The 24,389-nt window shown below is 37.7% G+C and overlaps 1 protein-coding gene across 2 annotated transcripts in view; it reads right to left on the minus strand.

Moving 5' to 3' along the window:
- ARNT (aryl hydrocarbon receptor nuclear translocator) overlaps positions 1 to 23,041 on the minus strand; it is a 66,729-nt gene extending 43,688 nt beyond the window's left edge. The window contains exon 1 of one of the 2 annotated variants that reach the window (XM_069603680.1): positions 22,668 to 23,041. In XM_069603680.1, the coding sequence (XP_069459781.1) occupies positions 22,668 to 22,692 (25 nt within the window). In that variant the 5' untranslated portion in view covers positions 22,693 to 23,041. The remainder of the gene's footprint in view (positions 1 to 22,667) is intronic. The other variant, XM_069603690.1, reaches the window with a different exon arrangement.
- Between the last annotated feature and the right edge of the window lie 1,348 nt (positions 23,042 to 24,389).

Genomic DNA, 24,389 nt, shown 5'->3' on the forward strand with positions numbered 1-24,389 from the left:
AAATGACATCAACAGACTGTGCTGAATTATGTATATGTATATATAACATAAGGCCCACTATAGCAATTAGTGGAAAAGCTATTCAAGAAGATACACTAATAAACATTATTTGTTGTTACTGTTCAGTTGCTCAGTCATGTCCAACTCTTTAGAAGTTTTAAAAATGGTCAAATAACCTATAGGAAAACAGGAAAAAGAAAACAGAGAAACAAAAATCAAAATGAACAGAAAACAAAAAATAAAATGGCAGACTTAAGCACGAACACATCAATAATTTTATTAAATGCAAATGGTCTAAATGCACCAATTAACAGAGATTGGCAGAGCAACTTAAAAAACATGGCAACTATATGCTGTCTGCAAGAAACTCACTTAAAATATAACAGTGGAGGTGGGGTGAAAGTAAAATAATGGAAAAGAAACATCTTGCAAAATATTAATCAAAGAAAAGCAGAAGTGTCTATATTAATAATAACAGATAAGGTAAACTCTGGAAGATGGTGAGGGACAAAGAGGCCTGGCATGCTGCAGTCCATGGGTTTGCAAAGAGTCAGACACAATTTGGTGACTGAACAACACAGAAAGGTAAACTCCAAAGCAAATAAAATTACCAGGGACAAAGCAGTACATTATATAATAAAGATTCAATCCAGCAAGGAAACATGTGGTGTACATGCACGACAAAGCTGCAAAATATGTTAAACAAAAACGGACAGAACAGAAAGGAGAAAAGTTATAGCTGAGAGACTTCAACATCCCTCTCTCAACAACGCACAGAACAATTAGAAAGAAAATCAGCAAAGGTACAGAAAACCTCAGTGACACCTCAATCACCAGGGTCTAATTAACATTTCTGCTTCATGGGTCACAGCTTGTCATGATGAAGGGGTTTGTGTATGAAGCTGCATAAGCTTCAACGAAGCTATACAGGCCATGCCATCAGGGCCACCCAAGATGAACGGGTCACAATGGAGAGTTCTGACAAAATGTGGTCCACAGGAGGAGGGAATGGCAAACCACTCCAGTATTATTGCCTTGAGAACCCCATGAACAGCATGAAAAGGCAAAAAGATATGACATAGGAAGATGAAGCCTTGAAATCCTTCAAGCTAGGCTTCAGCAGTACAAAAACCAAGAACTTCCAGATGTACAAGCTAGGTTCAGAAAAGGCAGAGGTACCAGAGATCAAATTGCCAACATCTGCTAGATCTTAGAGAAAGAAAGGGAATTACAGAGAAACATCTACTTCTGCTTCATTGACCATGTTAAAGCCTTTGACTGTGTGGACCACAACAATCTGTGGAAAATTCTTCAAGAGATGGGACTATCAGACCACCTTATCTGTCTCTTGAGAAACCCGTATGTTTGGGGCCAGCACTGATCACACAGCCAAATTTGTACTCGTCTCCCCTCTCCTGTATCACACCTGGAATGGGATCTGATACTTGATGTGGGACCTAGGAAAAGGTTTGTGCTTGCGGATCTTCTGGGAGCTTAGCAGTAGAGCACCTTATAGAACCACAATAATGGAAAGGGTCCAGTTTTCCCCTTATTTCTAAAGAAGGAATGACTGCAAACGTTCCCTTTTCTTGCTCCCAGGTTGCAGGCTACTCTGGACCTGGGAGCCTTCATTCTCTCTTCATGTTAGGTCTTGATTTATGATGAGGGTCAGCTTTTGGTTTCTTCCTGAGACAGTGGAGGGCTTCCCTTGTGACTCAGCTGGTGAAGAATCCACCTGCAACGTGGGAGACCTGGGTTTGATCCTTGGGTTGGAATGATCCCCTGAAGAAGGGAAAGGCTACCCACTCCAGTATTCTGGCTTGGAGAAGTCCATGGACTGCATAGTCCGTGGGGTGGCAAAGAGTCGGACACAACTGAGCGACTTTCACTGAGACAGTAGAAACAATGTCAGCTTTGTGGCCTCTGCTGTAGGGACTGGGAGTGGGGCTTTGGCCTGCGGGTTGCTGGCTTAAAGGATGGTTCTTTCACTGGTCAGAGCTCAAGGTCTTTAGCATTCACACATTCTGACTGAAAGAGGGGTTGAAGCAGAAGAGAAGTAGCCTGTCCCAGGTATACAGAGATAAAAAGAGTAAACTAACTCTTGGAGCAGGTGCTTTGGGGAGATGTATAGCTTTGATGCAAGAGGAAGATCCAGAAAATTGTCATTGAACCTGCTAAGGGTTATTTCTCTTCCTTGTGTTTCCAGAAAAACCAAACCTCTTATTATCATGTTTTCTAATCCAAATTCATGTGACAGCTTTTTTCTGAAACTGAAAAATTACTTTGGGGAAAAAGAAAGAACAAAATAAACCCAAAACAAGCAAAAAGAAAGCAATAATGAAAGACACAAAATAATAAACTGTAAAACAGAAGAACAATTTAAAAATAAAACAAAAGAGTTCTTTAAATTGATCAATAACATTGACAAACCAGGCCAAAAACACACAAACTACCAAAATCAGGGGGGGAAACAGGAATTATCAAGACAGACCCCGAAGAAATCGAAGAGATAACCAAGAATACTAACAAATAAATCTGGCAACTTAGATCAAAAGGATCAATTCCTTAAAAAACTCAAACTGAACTTTCCTGGTGGTCCGGCGGTAAAGAATCCACCTGCTAAAGCAGGGGATGTGCGTTCGATTGGGAAGACTCCACATCATGGGCAACTAAGCCCATGTGCCACAACTACTGAGGCTGTGCTCTGGAGCCCCTGTGTCTTAGAGGAACTAGAGAAAGCCCACATGCAGCAACAAAGGATCACAAAGCCACACAAAAAAATTAAATTTTAAAAGAAACAAAAACACAAACCAAAACAACTAACCAAACACAAAACAGGTGACATGAATGATCCCATAATTACTAGGAAACTGAATCCATATTTCAAGAACTCTTAAAAAAAAAATTCTAGGTCTAGATGATTTCACTGGAGAATTTTACTGAACATTTAAAGAATGAACAGCAATGTTACATAATCTCCTCCAGAAACTAGTTGAGGAAGGGAACACTTACCAGTTGATCTTATGAAGCTAGTATAAATCTGATACAAAAACCAAACAAAGACAGTAAAAAAAACAAAAACAAAAACAAAAAAAACCCAAGATTAATATCCCTTAGGAAAACAGATGCAAAAATTCTGAACAAAATATTAGCAAATAGAATTTAGCAAACAGAATTCGGCAATATGCAAAAGAATTTTACAGTGTAACCGTATGTGATTTACTCAAGAAAAGCAAACTGGTTAAACACTTAAAATCAATCAACACATTACTAGGCTAAGAAGAAAAACAATGATCATATCAGCCTATGTATAAAAAGTATTTGCTGCAGAGTGAGAGGGAAGTGCAACAGGGAGGGGTAAAAAAAGAATTTAAAAAGTGAAGAAAAAAAAAAACCCCATGGGGTATTAAAAAAAAAAAGTATTTCCTAAAATTCAACACCCATTCTGACAAAAACAGAAAAATTAAAGTGAAATGTCTTCACCTTGACAAAAGTATCTACAAAAAAGGGAAAAAAGAAAAACTACCACTGTGTATGTGTGTGGGTGTGTGAATGCGCTCACTTGCTCAGTCATGTCCAACTCTTTAAAACCCCATGGACTGTAGCCTGCCAGGCTCCTCTGTCCATGGAATTTTCCAGGTAGAATATTGGAGCAGGTTGCCATATACTTAACAGTGAAAGACGATGCTTTCTCCCTAAGATCTGGGAACGAGGAAAAAAAATGTTCACGCTCATCACTTATTTAAACACAGTATGGGAAGTTCTAGCCAGTGCAAAAAATGCAAGAATAGGAAATAAAAGCCATACAGATGAAAAAGGAAAAAAAAAAAACTACCCCCATATGCAGATTACATGATTGTCTTTGTAGAAAATTCTAAGGAACCTACCAAAACAAAAAAAACCTCTTAGAACAAACAAGTAAATTCAGCAAAACTGCAGTATACAAGATAAGCACACAAAACTCAACTGTGGTTCTATATACCAGCAATTAATACATGGACATAAAAATTTTAAAGCACAAAACCATTCATAACCCTTTCAAAAAATAATTAAATGTGAATTTAACAAATGCACAGGATTTGTATGCTGATGTTGATGAAAGAAATGAAAGATCTAAACAAATGGAGAGACTTATCACATTTATGGAATGGAAGACTCAACAAAAGATGTAAATTCTCTTAAAACTGATACACAAGTTTAATGCAATTCCTTTCAAAATACTACCAAGATATTTTTGAAGACATAAACATGACCATTCTAAAATGTATATGGGAAGGTTAAAAAACTATAACAGCTAAAACAAAGTGGGAGAAAAGAGTCTACTTGAGTTCAAGACCTCTAATATAACTATAATAATTAAGACTGTGCAACCCTAGCAGAGTCACAGACACTTACATCAATGGAATCCAGAAACACTCACACAAATATGCCCAAATGATTCTGACGAAAGTGCAAAAGCAATTCAAAGGAGGAAAGACAGTCTCTTCAACAAACAGTGCTAGACCAACTAGACATCCTTAGGGAAAAAAAAACAAACCTTGACCCCTTATTACTTTATTAAAGTACCCCAAATTTAATTACCCCTTATTAAATTACCCCAAATTTAATCAAAATGAATCATGGACTTACATGTATAATGTAAAACTATGTAACTTTCAGAGAAAATCTTCAGGATCTAGGGACTAGGCAAAGAGTTCTTAGACTTGGTACCAAAAACATGATACAGGAAATGAAAAACTGATTAACTGGACATCATTGAAATTAAGAACTTTTGCTCTGGGGAAGACTGTCAGAGGATCAAAAGACAAGCTACACAGTGGGAGAAAACACTGCAACAAAGGACTTGGAACTAGAATATAAGAAGAACTCTCAAAACTCAACAGTAATAAAGCAAAAGTCTTAAACACACATTTTACCAAAGATTGTTGTTCAGTCGCCCAGTCATGTCCAAACTTGCAACCCCATGGACTGTAGCACACCAGGCCTCCCTGTCCCTCACCATCTCCCAAAGTTTGCCCAAGTTCATGTCCATTGCATCAATGATGCACAAATGGTAAATAAGTGTATGGAATGTCATTAGACATGAGAGAAATGCAAACTAAAGCCACAATGAGATGTACAACATACCTATTAAAATGGCTACAAATAATACTAATAAAAAATAGGAAAGATACAAAAATAATCACTATATACTGCTGGTAAGAATATAATATAGTACAGCCACTCTGGGAAATAGTTTGGTAGTTTCTTTAAAAACTGCCATGGTTGATTACCAAACATGCAATCAACATAAATTCCAGCACTGCACTTGCAGGTATTTATCCCAGAAAAGTGAAGACTTATATTTATAGAAAAACCTGTATCCAAATGTTTATACACTTTTATTTGTAATACTCAAAAGACTGGAGAAATTGTACGTACTGTACAATTCCATTTATAGAACATTCTTGAAATAGCAAAATTACAGAAATAGAAAACAGGTTAGTAGGTGCTGGGGATTAAGGAGAGGGTAGAAGTACGAGGAAAGCGGATGTTGCTTTAAACGGGTACCACGAGGGACCCTTATGATGACAGAAATATTCTGTATCTTGACTGTGCTGCTGCTGCTGCTAAGTTGCTTCAGTCGTGTCTGACTCTGTGCGACCCCACAGACGGCAGCCCACCAGACTCCCCCATCCCTGGGATTCTCTAGGCAAGAATACTGGAGTGGGTTGCCATTTCCTTCTCCAATGCATGAAAGTGAAAGTGAAGTCGTGTCCGATTCTTCGCGACCCCATGGACTGCAGCCCACCAGGCTCCTCCGTCCATGGGATTTTCCAGGCAAGAGTACTGGAGTGGGGTGCCATTGCCTTCTCCACTCTTGACTGTACCAATATAAATATCCTGTTCATGATATTATACTATAGTTTTGCAAGATACAACCACTGGGGGAAACTGGGTTAAGGGTAGAGAATCTCTGTATTATTTCTCATAACTGAATATGAATCTAAAATCATCTCAAAAAAAGTTTAAAAGTTTTAAAAAGATTTTAATGTCATATACTTCATCTTCCTTTTGAAATTTAAAATTTAAGTAGAGTTCTAATAAAAAAACTCTTTTAAGGTTAACTAAATTACATTAAATTTATATAAGAACTTTGAAGGAACAGTAGTATGGTACTGCATTTCATCATCCAGAAATATGGTACATCTTACATTTATTCAGACATTTCCTAATGCCCTTTGATAAAATTTTACAGTCTTCCTCACATAAGTCTTATTTTTAGGTATTTTATAGCTCTTAATACTATTATATCTTGGAATGAAATCTTTTCCATTACAACCTCTAATTGGTTATTGCTAGAATAAAAGGAAGCTACTGACTTCAGTGTGTTTATGTACTCAAATAACTTTACTGAATTCTCTAAAACCATTTAGTTTACTGGATTTTTTTTTTAATTTTCTTAATACATAATTACATCTGTAAGGAATGATTATTTTACCTTGCCTTATTCAATATTTAGTTTTATACACTTACACACTATTTAGTTTTCTTCATTTACTGCATTATTTGCAAGCGCTCTTGATCTGTGGGTCAGTGGCTAAAACCTACTCATAAACTTGGGACAAAGAAAAGTTTTATTTTCAATAATCATTAACTGAAATTTAGCATTTCCTTCAATCAGGAAAGTAAGGTAAAACACAGTAGTTTCAGCAGTTATCTGTGACTTTGTCATCAACAGAAATCAGATATTTTCATATCACATGATAGTTAACACAAACATCCAGAATTGTTACATTCAATACGATTTTGAGAATATAGTAATTATTAGACTTGTCACTAGGCCTTATTGTGTTAACAAAGAAACATTAATTACTGTATTACAAACTTGTAATTTCTCTTATTTTGGTAACTATATTTTTAATAAAATTGATTTTTTCATAACACTATATAGTGTTATTTTATACACTAACATGCTAAGGGTTCAATAGGGACAGCAAGCCACACTGCAGGGTGAGCCTGGGGCTTAGGGCCCTGCACCACCAGCTCACCAAAGCTTCCTCCCACATGCCTGTGTCTTTCCTCTCCTCACTAAGGGCTCCAACTTGGCCCAGACCAGGGGAGGTTTTTACTAATATTCTGGAGTGGGTGCAACACAAAAGTGTGACAAGAACTTTTGAAGACTCAAAGTAAAAGTATTACTCCTGGTTTTACAGTGAATGCATGGATAATTAGTGATTTTTTTCTAAGCCCTCACTGTGTGTCAGGCACTGTGCTGAGCAACTTGTGTGCCTCTCATTTATTTCCACAGCGATCCAATGAGGTTGAAGGGCTTCAATAGATTTCACCAGTCGTAGAGGTCCATGTTTAAAAAAAAAGTTAAGACTTTTTAAAAAAATCATTTTCATTTTTTTTTTAAGTTGGGTTGTTTTATTCGAATTGCACTGACTAAACATTAACTTAGAACTGACATCTTAACATTATAACATTAACATCTTAACATTATTGGAAGCTCCAATAATGGATCTTCTTTTCAAAATACTTGTTTTCTGTCTTCATTTACTTAAGCTGTGTGGGCTTTCCTCTAGTTGTGGACAGTGGAAGCTATTCTAATTACAGTGCGTGGGCTGCTTATTGCAGTGGAGTGGATTTTTTTTTTAAATCAGAAACAAATGTTTTTGTAAAGTATTTATTAATACAATCATTTTTCTTTCCCTTTAGTTTGATAATGACACGGACATAGGTTTTCTCAGGTTGACCAATGCTTGAATTCCTGGAATAAATGTTGCTCAATAAATTGTAGTGGGCGGAAGAATGTAAAAAATGCATGTCCACAGAGACTCAGAATGTGATCTTATTTGGAAATAGGGTCTCTGAAGATATAATTAGTGAAAATTGAGGTCATATTGGATTAGGGTGGTTTCTAAATCCATGAATGATATCTTTACAAAAGCAAGGAGAGGGACATTTAGATACAGAGACTGGATGATGTGTCTAGAAGCTAGAAAAGAGAAAACCAAATCTACCAATACCTTCATTTCAGGTTTAGAGCCTCCAGAGATGCGAGAGAATAAATTTCTGTTGTTTTAAGCCCTCTAGCTTGTGATAATTCATCACTACAGGCCTGAGGAACTAATACAATAATGATGCATGATTCTTTCAAAATACTCTGGATTTAATTTTCTAAGATTAGCTCCTTTTAAATGGAAGAGGAACTTAGTGTGATGTCAAGTGTAGCATACTTAAGCAGTATTCTTAGTGTACTGAACTCAAGCACCTTCTATTAAAATCACCACTTGATAGAAAAAAAAACTAGTAAATATTTAATCAGTCAACACAATCTCACAGATTTATAGAAAAGTCACTTCTTGAATGTGACTTTCTTTCCTGAAATGGAAGAAATAATATAAAACTAAGTCACTGAAAACATGAGTGAGGAAAACAGAAATGATAAAAAATAAAAGCAGCATTATAAGTTGAATAGATGTTGAAATGTTCAAAAAAAATACTGGTAACAATAATTCACTGTATTCCTACACTGTATAAATATGAACCACTTTGGATACATTTTTTAAAATTTTACTCATTATTCCTAAAATCTACCTCCAAATTGTACTGATAATAAACTGCACCTAAACTCAAAACACAAAACCTCTTTTATGCACGTCTTTAATTACAAGCCCAAGGATTATAACTGCCTTCAATAATGGATAGAGAGAAATAATGGATACTCACCATTAAAATGATGATACGTCACAAAGCTGTCATAATCAAAACAGTGTATCACTGATATAAAACATACAGACCAATGGAATAGAATACAGAGCTCCAAAATAAATCCTCACATCTACGATCAAATGATTTTCAACAAGGGTCCCATGACCATTCAATGGGGAAAGACTATCTTTTCAACAAATGGTTCTTGGAAAACTGGACATTCACATGTTAAAAAGGTGAAGTTGAAAAAAAAAAATGAAGTTGTATCCTTCCTTACATTACTCATATACAAAAACTAACTCAAAGTGGATCAAAGATCTAAATGTAAGAGCTAGAACTATGAAATTCATACAAGAAAACAGGGTAAAACGTCATGACACTGAGTTTGGTAATTTCTTGGATATAGAAAAAGCACAAGCAACAAAAGTAAAAAGTGATAAACTGTACTTCATCAAAATTAGCAACTTCTGTGCATCAAAGAACACTATCAACAAAGTAAAAAGGCAACCCACAGAATGAGAGGAAACATTTGCGAATCATTTATGTGATATGGGATTAATATCCAGAATACATAAAGAACTGCAACTCAACAACAAAAAAGTACAACCTAATTTTAAAATGGACAAACAACGTGAACAGACATTTCTCCAAAGGAAATACACAAATGGCCAATAAGCATATGAAAAGATGCCCAACATCACTAATCATTAGAGAAACACAAATCAAAACTATGAGGTATCACCTCACACCCATTAAAATGGCACCATGAAAAAGAAAAAAATAATAAGTGTTAACAAGGATGTACAGGGTTGAAACTCTCGTACACTGTAGGAATGTAAAACCTGCAACCACTATTGAGAATAGAATAAAGATGCCTCAAAAAATTAAAAATAGAATTACTATATAATCCAGCAATTTCACTTCTGGGTGTATACAAAAAAGAATTGAAAGCAGGATCTTGAAGAGACACTTGTACAACACCAATGCTCAAAGCAGCATTAGTCACAATAGCCAAAAAGAAGAAGCAACTCAATGTTGATAAAGATGAATGGATTTTTAAAAATACAACATCTATATCCAATGGAATACTATTCAGCCTTTGAAAAGAAGAAAATTCTACAATATGCTACAATATGGTTGAATCTTGAAAATATTATGCTAAGTGAAATAAATCACTCACAAAAAGATAAGCACTACAGGATTCTGCTTTATATAAGGTACCTGTATAGAATAATCAGATTCATAGAGTGTAGAATTGTGGCCTGGACTGGAGAAATTGTGGAACAGGGGATTATTGTTTAATAGCTAGAGTTTTTAATTTTGTTAGATGAAAAAGTTCTTGAGATGGAGAATGATAATGACTACACAACAACATGACTATACTAATACCACTGAACTATACACTGAAAAATAGTTCAAAAGAATATAAAAAAGAGGGACTTCCCTGGTGGTCCAGTGGCTAAGACTCCATGCTCTCAATGCAAGGGGTCAGGGTTTGATCCCTGGCCAGGGAACTAGATCCCACATGCTGCAACTGAGAGTTCACATGCTGCAACTAAAGATCAAAGATCCCACGTTCTGCAACTAAGACCCAGCATGGCCAAAATAAACATATTAAAAAGTTTTAAACAAAGTGTGTGTGTGTGTGTATATATATATATATATATATATATATATGTATAACTGGGTCACTTTGCTGTACAGCAGTAATTAACACAACGTTGTAATTTAACTGTACTTCAACTATATAAATTTTTTTAAAAGTTAAAAAGGCAAATTTTATGTTATATGTACTTTCCCACAATAAAAAAATTTTAACATATAAAAAATGTTTGAGGTGGATCTATATCACTGAAAGGGAAAGCTATTCACCATACATGACTATGGAAAAAATGGAAACATAAGCTACAGAAAATTATATACAATAAGCTTATATGCATAACAAAAGCCTGGAAGAATTCATTTAATATTTATTGCATGCCTACTATATGTCAGGCACTGTTGCAAGCCTTAGAGATAAAACAAAAAGAAGAGACAAAAATCCTAACTCTTATGAATTCTGCATGCTAGTAGAAGAGCAAGATAAATCGAGAAACAAAATATAAACTGGGCTGACATTTTATAGATAAGAAATGGATAAATAGCAATTTCATTTGGTTTGATCTAACAATATGTTATATAGTGATAAATATAGAGAAAAATAAACTAGTGGAGTCAACACAGATGTATATAAAGTTCAAGTAATTTTAGATAGTGAGGGAAGACCTCGCTGAAAAAGCAGCATTTAAGGAAAGGTCAGAAGAAGGTAAGGGAATAAACCATGCAGGTATCTGGGGGAAATGCATCCTAGGCAGAGTGTAGACGCCTGGAGGTGAGAGCATGCCTGTTAAATTCTAGAAATAGTGTGGATGACCTCATGGCTAGAATGGAGACAGCAAATGTTACACAATAACCTATTAACAGTGGTTATCTCTGGAATGGCATTTAGAGACTTCTATATTTGATTTCCTACATATCCATTTTGTTTTATCTTTTACACTAGACATATATTACTTTTATAATCAGAAAATGCATGATTCCAATTTTTTAAAAAGAAAATTTATGTGCATGTACCTGTGTGTGTGGCATGCACTGAAAATCTGAGAGAACATAGCTCAAACTCTAAAGTGATAGAAATCTAGATTCCAATCCTAGGGTTACCACTTACTACATGTATGACCTTGGGCAAATTTTTTAATCTCTCAGGGTTTATCTGTAAAATGCAGCTGTAACAGTACCTACCTTAGGGGAAGATTAGATACTAAACCTGAACAGTGCCTAACATACTCTAAGTACTCCTTAAATAGGAGCTTTGTAAAAATACATCAAACACTAAAAAGGCTAACTGATTTGGCCATTACTAATTTTTACATTACAAAAGTAATGTATTAAAATATGGGTATACAGAAAATAAGATGTAGAAGTCCCCCAAAATATTCAAACAATATAGAAACAAACTGTCAAAAGTAGTCTTTTGTACATATACCCCAATTTCTGCCACGGGAAATTGCTGTTCACATTTTGTTATGAATCCTTCCAGATCTTCTCTTTACACTAAATATTACACGGTCTTAGCAATTTTTACATAACAAGGGGAAAGGAACCATATCATACTTATTCCGAAACTTTTATTTTCCAATTAACAATGTATTCTAGAAGGTACGTCACATCAATAAATACTGTTAGTTCATTCTGTTTTAACAGTTATACAGTATTTCACAGAACATATATTTATGACTGGAGAAAGAAATAGCAACCCACTCCAGTACTCTTGCCTGGAGAATCCCATGAACAGAAGACCCTGGCGGGCTACAATCCTTGGGGTTGCAAAGAGTCAGACACAACTGAGCGACTAACACACACACACACACACACACACACACACACACACACTTATGACATTCAAGCTATCACTATCATAAATAATGTTTCATCAAATATCCTTGTATATTTTTAAGCACATATGCCAAGATTACCTACAACAAAAAATTTCTGAAAATGACTTTCTGAATCTAAAAAAGCACATTTAAAACTTTGCCCGTTACTCTCCAAGACCACTGAACCAGTGAAATTGCTCAGTTGTGTCCAATTCTTTGCAACACCATGGATTGTAGCCTACCAGGCTCCTCCATCCATGGAATTTTCCAGGCAAGAGTACTGGAGTAGGTTGCCATTTCAGTCATTCCAACTAAGAACTTCACCAACGGTATAAATTATCCATAGCTCCAAAAGCACTAGATCTCAGCAATCCTTCAAAGTTTTACTAATTTTCTAGGTATAAAATGATTATCATTGTTGGTTTGATGTGGATTTCTCTATTATTAGTAAGGCTGAGTTTATTTTATATATTACACTATTAACTTTTTCTATTTCACCCTACAAATTTTAAAGTTAGTATATGTAACTTTTCTAAGAAAGAACAAAATTTTTCCTTAAAAAATAAATTCCATACTTTCAATAATAGGTTTAAATGGGATCTAAGGGTTGGAGAAATTTAGAGAAAGAAAAGATAATTGAGGTGGTTTAGTCTGACACAGTCCCTAGCACAGAGAAGGTACTCAATAGGAAGGAAAAACTAAAGGAAACAAAGCTGCCAACCAGCCAGCCTGGAAGTTTCAGAAAGACAGGTCAAGCTGAACCTCAGAAAAAGTGAAGAAGAGGAAAAAGGCCTCCCATATACAGAAAAGAAGATGAGCAAATCATAATGGGGGGTGGGGTTATGAAAACAGCTGTAAGGAGCTGTAGGGAAACAGGCCCATGAAGCAGCACAGAATGTATTCAGCAGAAAATATAACATGTCAAGTGCTACCCAACTGTGAGGAGGCCTTGAAGGTCAAAATGAAGTCTTAAATCTGATTCAATAAGCAACTGAAAGACAAGACATATCTTTAAGTTAGAGTGACAAGAAAATATAAATTAAAAGATCAATCTGACAGCCTTAGAATTTGAATAGAAGCAGAGAAACAAATTAGACTAACCAAAAATGAGGTGAAATTGGGCCTAAATTAGGATAGCAGGATGAAAAAGTAAAGGAACCTCTAAAATTTTAAACTATGTAACTTCTGAGTAAGAACAGTATTTTAAATGTATCTATACCTACTTTTACTCTCTTCTGCCCAGCGACCTCAAATTACATAAAGGAGAAAAACAATTTTACACAAGATAGAGAATCATATAAATGGGGGGAAAAATGGGTGAAAGAAAATAATAGTAAATTTATGGAAACTGGGACCACTACCTTTGGTAGACCCATAAGAACTGAATTCTAAACCAGTAGGGAAAAAGCAAAGCAAAAAACCAACTCTATTTACATAACAGAATGCCCCAGACTCTGGGTGACTCTGGGTGCTTCTGGGGGAGGGTAGAGAGGACAGCAAATGAAATCTAAAATAAGGATTGGTTCAGTAACTGTTTAAGCAGCAGGTCAATTTCCAGATCCTCTCCGTTTCTTCCAAAAGGGAAAATGCCCCTCCTCAACCCAGTCAAAAATTGATTTATTCTCTGGAAGAGTGTAAAATAAATCAGAGGTCCTCTGGCCTGGGGAACACCAGGCAAAGTTGAAAGTGAGGTTACCAAACTGAAAGCAGGGAAACTAAGAACAATGTATGTGAAAGGGATGTATCCTATTGTACTGCTTCTTCCCTGTAATTCATGTGTCCTCTTTCTTGGTACAGGCCTTCCCTGTAGCTCAAACAGTAAAAGAATCTGCGTACAACGCAGGAGACCCAGGTTTGATCCCTGGGTTGGTAAGATCCCCTGGAGAAGGGAATGGCAACCCACTCCAGTATTCTTGGCTGGAGAGTCCCGTGGACAGAGGAGCCTGGAGGGCTACAGTCCATGGGGTCACTGAAGCGGACACGACTGAAGCGACTAACACTACTGCTACACTCTCATCTACCAGTAAGGCTTACCCTCTAGGAAGTTCCAGGCAAAGAGTATAAAGGAGGCCTTGAGTATGTGAAAATATCTTTCTTCCACTTCACTGATAGTTTGCCTAGCTATGGAACTCTAACTTGGAAATTATTTTCCCTCAGAATTTGGAAGGTATCACTCCACTGTCATCTATCTCCCAGAGTGATTACTGTACGGAGAAGCAAAACCATCTGATTGCTTATTATTTTTCACTGATCAATTTTCTCCTCTCTGGAGCTTATAAAATACTCTTTGTATCTGATGCTGAAATTCCATAATAATGTGTCTTGAGTAGGTGAGTTTTCATTCATTGTTCTGGCTTCTTCAGTTTAAAAACTTGTATCTCCTATTTCTGGGACATTTAATAAAAAAATTAAAAGTTTGGTTAAAAGAAAAGAAAAACATGTCACCAGAGAAGGGGGTAGAATACTGCTGTTTTCATAACAAATCATGTAAAACCAAGTCTTTAAATAAATGTACGGAGAATTTTTACTAAAATCACTTTTAATGTATATGTTTAAATAAATTTATTTTAAGAGTCACAGATGTAAAAAACAAACTTATGCTTACCAAAGGGGAAAGGTGGGGAGGGATAAACTGGGAGACTGGGATTGACACATACACACTGCTACATATAAATGGGGCTTCCCTGGTGGCTCAGTGGTAAAGAATCCACCTGCCTATACAAGAGATGCAGCTTGAATCCCTGGTCGGGAAGATTCCCCTGGAGAAGGAAACTGCAATCCACTCCAGTATTCTTGCCTGGAGAACCCTATGGAAAGAGGAGCCTGGTGGGCTACAGTCCATAGGGTTGCAGAGTCAGACACGACCAAAGCAACGGAGCACACAGCACAGAAGTATTCTTTGCTAGGAAATCCCACGGACAGAGGAGCCTGGTGGGCTAGAGTCTATCAGGTCGCGAAAGAGCTGGAAACGACTAGCAATGAACACAAACAACAACATATATAAGACAGGTAACTATTAAGTACCTACTGTATAGCACAGGGAACTATACTCAATACTCTGTAATGATCTATATGAGCAGAATCTAAACTAGAGTGAACATATGTATATGTATGACAAATACACTTTTACTGTAAACAGCAGAAACTAACATAACATTGTAAATCAACTATACCCCCAATAAAAATTAATTAAAAAATAAACAAATCTATTTTAAGTATATATTTTATATAGTTTAAATGTTTTATATGCTTTAATATTCTTATATATTTAAAATGCTTTTTTTTAATGGAAAAAAAAAACAAGATGTGATAACAAATCTGATAAAAACATAAAAGAATCCAAACACTTCTAGTTACTTAGCCTGGGGAACTGGAAAAACTGTGATAGTCATGAAAGATAAGGAAAAGTTACAAAGGGCAGCAAATCTGAAAGAAATACTGGTGATTACAGATCTATATATACACACATATACATACAGACACACATATATATAAAACTTGGGAAAGTGTTAGTCACTCATTCAAGTCTAACTCTCGGCAGCCCCATGGACTGTAGCCTTGAAGGATCCTCTGTCCATGGAGTTCTGCAGGCAAGAATACTGGAGTGGGTATATACTTGTGCAGTGCTCAGTCACTTCAGTTGTGTCCAACTCTTTGTTTTTTTGTTTTTGTCCAACTCTTTGTGACCCCAGGGACTGTAGACTTCCAGGCTCTTCTGTCCATTGGATTCTCTAGGCAAGAAGACTGGAATAGGTTGCCAAACCCTCCTCCAGTGGATGTTCCTGAGCCAGGGACTGAACTCCTGTCTCCAGCATCTCCCGCACTGCAGGCAGATTCTTTACTGCTGAGCCACTGCTGCTGCTGCTAAGTGGCTTCAGTTGTGTCCGACTCTGTGTGACCCCATAGATGGCAGCCCACCAGGCTCCCCCATCCCTGGGATTCTCCAGGCAAGAACACTGGAGTGGGTTGCCATTTCCTTCTCCAATGCATGAAAGCGAAAAGTGAAAGGAAAGTCGCTCAGTCGTGTCCGACTCTTCGCAACCCCATGGACTGCAGCCTACCAGGCTCCTCTGTCCACGGGATTTTCCAGGCAAGAGTACTGGAGTGGGTTGCCATTGCTGAGCCACTAGGGAAGCCCATATACCTGTGTATATATATAATAAATAACATATTAGTTCAGTTCAGTCACTCAGTCGTGTCCGACTCTTTGTGACCCCATGAATCGCAGCACACCAGGCTTCCCTGTCCAGCACCAACTCCCAGAGTTCACCCAAACGCAAGTCCATCAAGTCAGTGATGCCATCCAGCCATCTCATCCTCTGTCGTCCCCTTTTCCTCCTGCCTGCAATCCCTCCCAGCATCAGAGACTTTTCGGGTTATTCAAAAAGAGATTTTTTTTAGACCAATGAAAATACAGAAAATAAGCCTCTGTGAAAAGACAGCAATAAACATTTTGGACAGTCTTCAATACATAAAAGATAAATGAAGGGAAGGAGATACAGTAGTTACCAAATAAATATTTAATTGAGGCAGGTGGATGGGCAAACAGAAATGAAGGAAGTTGACTGGCTTACTAACTAAAGAGTTCCAGTTATAAGAGTGACTTGGAGAAGCATAATGAACAAGAGAAAGAATATGAGCAGGCCTAAGGAACAAAGGGAGTCAGCGAGAAAAAGCGAGCAATGCACTGTTTCTGAAGCCAAATTCAAAAAGTTCATCAAAAAGGCACAATTATAGATTATTAAGAACCAGGAGAAAGATTCCAGTAAGAACCTTAAAGTCATTTAAAGAGCTGAAAAACAATTATGAATAAAGGATGTTACAGAAAAGATTTTAAGAACTGCAAAACCTTTCCAGCAAATTTTTCAGCACTGTGCACTCATCTCTCCATCCAAGCAACTGCGCTATGCTGGCGGCTAAATGTATTTCACCTTCATCTACAAAAAAAGACAACACCCCACCCTCTTCCTTAAAAAGAATCAAGTGTGCTACACTTCTGTAGAAAGTGACTTTAAGTCCAATGGAGAAAGTCTTGTATGTAGCAGTTAAGAATACTGACTGTGTAAATACCACAAACAATAAATTTTGGTGAGGATGTAAAGAAATGAGAACCTTCATACTATTTTCTACTGTGGCTAAAATGGTATATAAAATGCCTATTAAAAAATTTTGGGTAGATGGACGCCAGCAATCACAATGTCTCTACCCCCCCCCAAAATTGTCTCTACCCCTACTAGCTATGTGACTTCAGACAAACTAATCAATTGATCTGTGCCTTATTCCTCATCTAAAAACAAGAATATTAATTCATACCTCATAGGATTCTTACAAAGATTAAATGAGATAATATATATGAGCATTAAGAGAGATTATATATTTAGAATAAGTGACCTATAATTATTAATGCTAGCTATTATAAATGAATTCATGATGTTATGGTTTAATTAGTGTTATCCTTTCAAAGGTATTTTCATGTTAACAGTGCATAAAGATATAAATCTCCAATGCCAGGTTTTACAACATTCACTTATTCAATACTTACTCAGCATACTAGACACCCCTGAGAGCAGTAGGGTATCCTGGTGAACAAGGGAGATAAAGTCCTACTGTCAGGAAAATTAAATTGTGGTTAAGTTGTTGACATCAGGGACTTCCCTGGCCATCCAGTGGTTAAGACTTCACCTTCCAAAGCAAGGGGTGTAGGTTCGATCCCTGGTTGAGGAGCTAAGATCCCACATGCCTCATGGCCAAAATATCAGAACACAAATCAGAAGCAATATTGTCACAAATTCAATAAAGACTTCAGAAATGGTCCACAACAAAAATCTTTTTTTTTAAGTTGTTAAAGTAATAAATTTAGTTTGTCTACTCAACTACAGAAAAATGTGAAGAGGCAAATACAAAACAAATGATGAAAACAGATGCAAACTGAAATGATTTATCTGGAAACTGAGAGATGGTTTCTAACATACATAACAGCCAACAAAACAGGAAACGTGCAGCCTGGTATACGCTAAGAACTTAATACGTGTTTAACAAATGTGCCCATTCCTTTCTCTAGGTTTGTTTCCTTATGCGTAAAATGATAGGGGTTATTTTTTTTTTTTGGCCTCACCACACAACCAGTGAGATCACAGCTCCCTGATCAGGGATCCAACTCGTGCCCCCTGCATTGGAAGCTTGGAGTCTTAACCACTGGACCGCCAGGGAAGTTTCATGATGGAGGTTATCTTGAATCCAAACTCAACGTTCGTTAATGTCTACTTATTCAAATCATCATGGCATGTGAAGCAGCATTCTGAAGAACAAACAGCTCTATAAGCAGGGCCTATCATTGTCTGTGAATGATGGGCCCAAAGAAACTCCACTGAGTTCAGGCCTTGCATTTCACGAGAGCTTTAAATATATCCCTTTAGTTAAAGGGAATCAGCTATACAACCACAGCGACATTGGACAGCACTGACAGAAATGTTACCCTTTCACCTCTATAACAGGGCTATACCACCAGGGGAATTAACATTTAAGATAACCATTGTAAACAGCCTGAAGGGAAAAAAGTGAGTGAGTGAAAGTCACTCAGTCTTGTCTGGCTCTTTGCGACCCCATGTACTATACAGTCCATGGAATTCTTCAGTCCAGAATACTGGAGTGGGTAGCCATTCCCTTCTCCAGAGGATCTTCCCAACCCAGGGATTGAACCCAGGTCTCCCACACTTCAGGCTGATTCCTTACCAGCTGAGCCACCATGGTTTCAAAGACAGTTTCCCCAATCAAGAATTCAAATTTTACCAGTTTTGAAATTAAATATGCCCCAAATGTCACAGCCTAAGTAAAATCAAGGGAAAGGGGGTTTAGTTTCCTTGAGTGTTGCAGTTTAGTTTTTTGAAAATCAACCATCACTTGGCACTGTGGAAATCCCCATTGTTAATATCTTAGAAGAAAGTCATCCACAGCAGCGAACCACAAAAGACTTTCACAAAGCATCCATAAAACAACATATTATTCTCATCTGTTAGTGATGAGTAGAGAAGTAGGACTGGAATGCAAGTAACTAAAGTGACAGACTACTATTTCAAAAACAAGAAAACTAGAGTTCCAAGAATGCAGCAGTATCTATTTCTTAATTTCTAACAAAACAGAAAAGATTCAGTTTGGTGTCACAATTTGAATAGCATAAAAAGTATGTGGAGAGGCTTCCCTAGTGGTCCAGTGGTTAAGAGTCTGCCTAGCAATGCAGGGGAGACTGGTTCAATCCCTGGTCTGGGAAGATCTCACAGAGCAACTAAGCACATGCGCCACAGCTACTGAGCTCAAGTGCCTAAAGCCCATGCTCTACAACAGAAGAGGCCACTGCAGTGAGAAGCCAGTCCAGCACAACAAAGATTAGCCTCTGCTTGCTGCAACTAGAGAAAGCTCACATGCACTAACAAACACCTGGCACGACCAAAAATAACTAGCTAAGTAAAACGTATTTAACAAAAAGTAAAAATATTTTTAAAAATTAAAAATAAAAAGTACATGGGCTAAGGTTCTTTTTCAAAAATGTTAACTGTTTTTCAATTGCTGAATCAGTAAAATATATTTAAATACTTCTGAAAAAGTTTTTTGCAATAGAATATAATTTTTTAAGTATCTTGGCATCTTAATTTTATACTGCATAAACTCCTATTTTCTGGTATCTGTAAAAAGTAAGGTAATAGATAAAAATTAAGCTAATTTACTTTAAAACTATAAGCTAAGGAGGTTAAAAACTATGTGAAAAGAAAAAGTCTTCCTAAATGTCAGCCTTAAAAACCCAAACATGTATTCCTTCCTTTGCCTTCTACCCATTCTGCACCCACAATAAATGGTACCTAATAGCACAAAAAGAGGTCTCTGTTAAAGAGAATACCAGAATCAAGGGAGGAAAAACCTGCACTACTAAAAACTCATTCACATCTCTGGTTTGAATGCTGAAGTATAAATCAAATAACTAATCTGTTCCCAACCAGTGCCTTAGCCAATGCATTACAAATCACGATTTAAAACATGTTTCTCAAAACTGTTAGTATTCCACAGACAAGAAAGATATAGCCTAAGACTTCATGAACCACCTACCCACTTACGTCTGCTTCCCAATGGTAAACAGAAATATTAAAAAAATGAGTAAGAAAAATTATCAATTACAGAGAAAAAAGGCACCACCACATTAGAACTATTACTTCAACATAACCCAGAGAGTACAGTATAAACCATATCTTACTCTTCTTTTGATCCAGCACCATTTTAAGACATACATAGTAAAAAATGCAAAGGAACCAGGTCTCCTGAAAGTCTCTGTAAGGCCACCAACACTCTCTAAGTCAAACTCTATAAACACAACTAAAAAGATCAAGTATTGTTATTAATGCTAAGGATTACCTTAAAGGAAGCTTAGAAGAGTTAAATACTTATTACCAAAAATCTCTGCAGACATATGTGAAAAAAAGAACAAACAAGAACCATAGGGAAACTTAACTAGCAAAAAGACAAAGTAGAAAAACTCAAGGAAACATGTATGATGTCTCTAGTCCCTAAAATGACCCGAAGAAAAAAGGTTTGACCAGCACAAGGAATTCAGACCTGAAAGCCATTTACTATCTTCTCACTGAGCACAGAACATTTCCACCCTGTGTCCCTACATTTATGGCCCTCATATGCAACAGGCTACCAAAAGTCCATAATTGATCTCTTCCTCTTGATACAAAGAGGCAAAAGGAGAACTGAAGGAAGAAAATGCACTTTCTGATTTAAACATCATGGCTGAACTTGGGATTAATAACTTGGAAGCTATGGGAGAAGTCTCCAACATCAAAAAGAAATATAAAAATTGCAGAAGCAGGCTGCCAAAGGGCAATAAACAAAATAACTGTTCCATCATAAGCAAGCATTCTGTACAAATAAATACTATTTTCTGCTTACAGATTTAAGCTGATATTGATCAGCTAATGAAAATGTGGTTAAGAGATTGTCCCTCTGGTTACTGTTCTTTAAAAAACAAAACAAAATAAAGCAACCCCACCCACACTGCTGGAAAAAAAGCTTCTGACATATGCACTAAACTTTACTTCGCCACCTCTTAATAAGAGAAATGCTTTGCAACTTGACTATGGTTATATAAGTATTTTGCAATGTGTTAGTTTAAAATCTTGTTTATTTACTCCCTAGTTAACAGATAAGTCATTTTACTTCAAGGTCAGGTTTGCCATAATAATAGCATCTTTCCAATTTTATTCCATCACACAGCACTTCCTGCAATGGAATTTTAGCTATTAACTTTATCTCCTTTTCCTTTAAAAGGAAAAAACTAAAAAGATTTAAAAATATGATATTGACATGTGGCAAATTAACTTCTTTAAATAGTTCTGTTCCCAGAAACATGGTAGGAAAGACAGTAAATTTCACAGTGATTCAATTGTAATAGCAAAACCGGGGTATTGCAAAATACTGCTGCCTTTCAGAGACACGAAAAAAACTCCATTTAAATTTTAACAAGGGAACAGCAGTGAAGCCCTCCCACTACTATATTTTCAAGTTATTCATCCCCACGTCTCACTTCTTTTCTGAAGCTATCAAAGATAAAGATTTCTAAGAAATGGCCAAGGTCAGCAAAGTAAACTAGAATCCCTAAAATGAAATACTTCCTAGGGAGAAATAACTGTAATTTACTGGGAAGAGGACTGGAACTAGGGATTTCAAAATCTGATCTGTCCAGACCTGTTGCACTACACCCTATTCTATCTGAGACATGACTGGTTAAATTTTTTTTTAATGTTCAAGTCCTCACTATAGATGAGACGTTCGTTGAGACACAGCATGAACTGAACTTAAAGAATGGGGACTACCTCGACCCACCTAACAAGATTTCAACCTGGGGTCCCGGATGCTTGCTGTTGGCAAGATTTATCCTGAAACTCAAACACTACACAAACCTCAGCCTTCAGCAGCTTATGACACTAGAGGCACCTCTTAATAATAAACGCAAGTTTCAAAGGTTAGCCCCCTCGAGGGGGAGTACAGGTTTGTTTGTTTGTTTGTTTGTAAGAAACTGAGTATAAATTCAAAGATTTTGAAACTTTAAACGTTTGGAAGTAACATCTCAGCTAAACGGCAACGCGGTCCAGCGTTTATAAGCCCAAACTACTTTTAAAGTAAAACGAGCCACTCTGCCCACAGTTATTCGGCATCAAGCAGGTCCACAGTGGGCAGAGTGTTGAAAGAGCACAGCGCACACCAGAACGCCGCCGCAAGAGTGCAGGCGGGCCAGCCCCGCGCGGACTGGCGCTCCACCAGAACTCCGGGCAAGGAATCCCCAACGAGCCCCCACCTGCTCCCTCCCTCTACCTCGGGTCTCCCCCGTTCCCCCGGGTCCGGCCCCTCCCCCAGGTTACTCCCCTCCCCCACCGCCCCATAGCCGCCCCCGCGCGTCCCAGCGCCCTCAGCCCCAACTACGGCCCCTCAGTCCCGGGTCTCCCCAGCTGCCAACCCCTTCAGCCCCTCCTCCTTTACAGGCAACCCAGACCTCCGTCTCCTCACCGGGGTTAGCAGTAGTCGCCGCCATGGCCGTGGATGCCACTGCCGCCGCACCACCCCCCTCAGGGGGAGGAGCCGCCGCCACGGAACCGAGGGGGAGGGGGAGGGAAGAGCCACTCCCCAGACGCGGCGCCGTACTGCCGCCACCGCTACCGCGGAGTCCAAGATGGCGGCTGCAGCAACCCCCACCGTCCCCAGCCCCTACCGCGGAGAGACCCCACCTCTGGGGCGGGGTCAGTCTCAAAGCCAGCCTCCTCGGGAAAACTGACCAATGAAATCCAAAATCTATCAGAGGGCGGGCTGGCCACTGAGCCTCCAGCCCGTCCTGTGGAGGAGGGTGGGCGAGAAAGAAGTCCAGCTGTCTTCCTAATCCCGCCTCTTCTGAGTTAGAGGTCAATGATCGTGTGACGTCAATGAAAAACAATTTTACTAAAAAGCTTCCCTGGGTGGCGGATTCGCCTGGTTGGCCGTTCTGCATAAGATTTATTCTGTAAATATTTTTTAGGTGCGCTAACGCGTAAAGTTCACTTAGTGATTTGTACTCTTTTCTAGTTTTTTCCTCTTTTAAGGAACTTTGTCCCCGGCAATAAAAGTTCAGTAAGTTTTGAATCTCTGCGGAAGACCTAGGTTCAATCCCTGGCTGGGGAAGATCCCCTGGAGAAGGAAATGACAACCCACTCCAGTATCCTTGTCTGGGAAATCCCACGGAGAGAGGAGATGTGGGCTACTGTCAATGGGGTCGCAAGGAGTCGGACACGACTTAGCGACTAAACCACCACCATAGAACTGGTAGTGTGAGACGATCTGAGCGATTATGGTCTGCTTCAGTTCAGTTCAGTTCAGTCGCTCAGTCGTGTCTGACTCTGCGAACCCATGAACTTGCAGCGCGCCAGGCTTCCCTGTCCATCACCAACTCCCGGAGTTCACCCAAACTCCTGGTCTGGTACCGGCAGCCAAAACAGGAGGCAGTGTGAAGCAGATTAGCTATAACTTCCTTTGATCAAACGGGACAGTGAGAGGTTTTTAGTAGAGAACTGATGACTGTGCAGATTTATTTTCTAATGACAGGAAGCATTGAGCAGTTTGACCTAGACATGGTCCAAACTGCTTTATAAGTATCTACTCACTTAATTTCACATAGCTTTCACAAATTGTCTAATGTAAATTTAATTCTAGTTTTAACAGAAATCCCATTGTGCTATTGAGCATCTTTGAATTCTTATAGGTTGTGTATATACTGCAAAGATTACATAGATCCATTTCTCTCATTTAGTTATCAATATAGTTTATCTCGACCAAGATAGCTTAATGTAATTTCTATATTATTGTTTACATTTGTTAAAATTAAAATTTTCTTTGTTACCACTTTCTTGTGTTTTATTTCCAATTCATCAAAAACAGAAAATCATTCACTCAAAAGAAATACAATGACACATAAGAAGTCGTAGTAAAAAAAGGTAACAAGTACTTCAAAATTACATAGTAATGGTAACTAGCTATTAAACAAGATTGCAGTGCAGATATAGCATATAAATTTTTATGTGGCTTTAAATGTGGTAAGGTTCATCCAAGCAGCAATAAATTTAAAAAAAATAGTGACTAGGAAGTACAATTACAAATATCTAAATATTGGATTTTATTGGGTTAGCACCCATTTGTCCCTTCCCCACTACTCCCTGACTATTAGGAAATTTTGTCAGTGACTTGGAAAGCAAACAAAGCTGT

This window comes from Ovis canadensis, chromosome 1 (genome assembly GCF_042477335.2).
Source record: "Ovis canadensis isolate MfBH-ARS-UI-01 breed Bighorn chromosome 1, ARS-UI_OviCan_v2, whole genome shotgun sequence".
NCBI classification, from domain to species: Eukaryota; Metazoa; Chordata; class Mammalia; order Artiodactyla; family Bovidae; genus Ovis; species Ovis canadensis.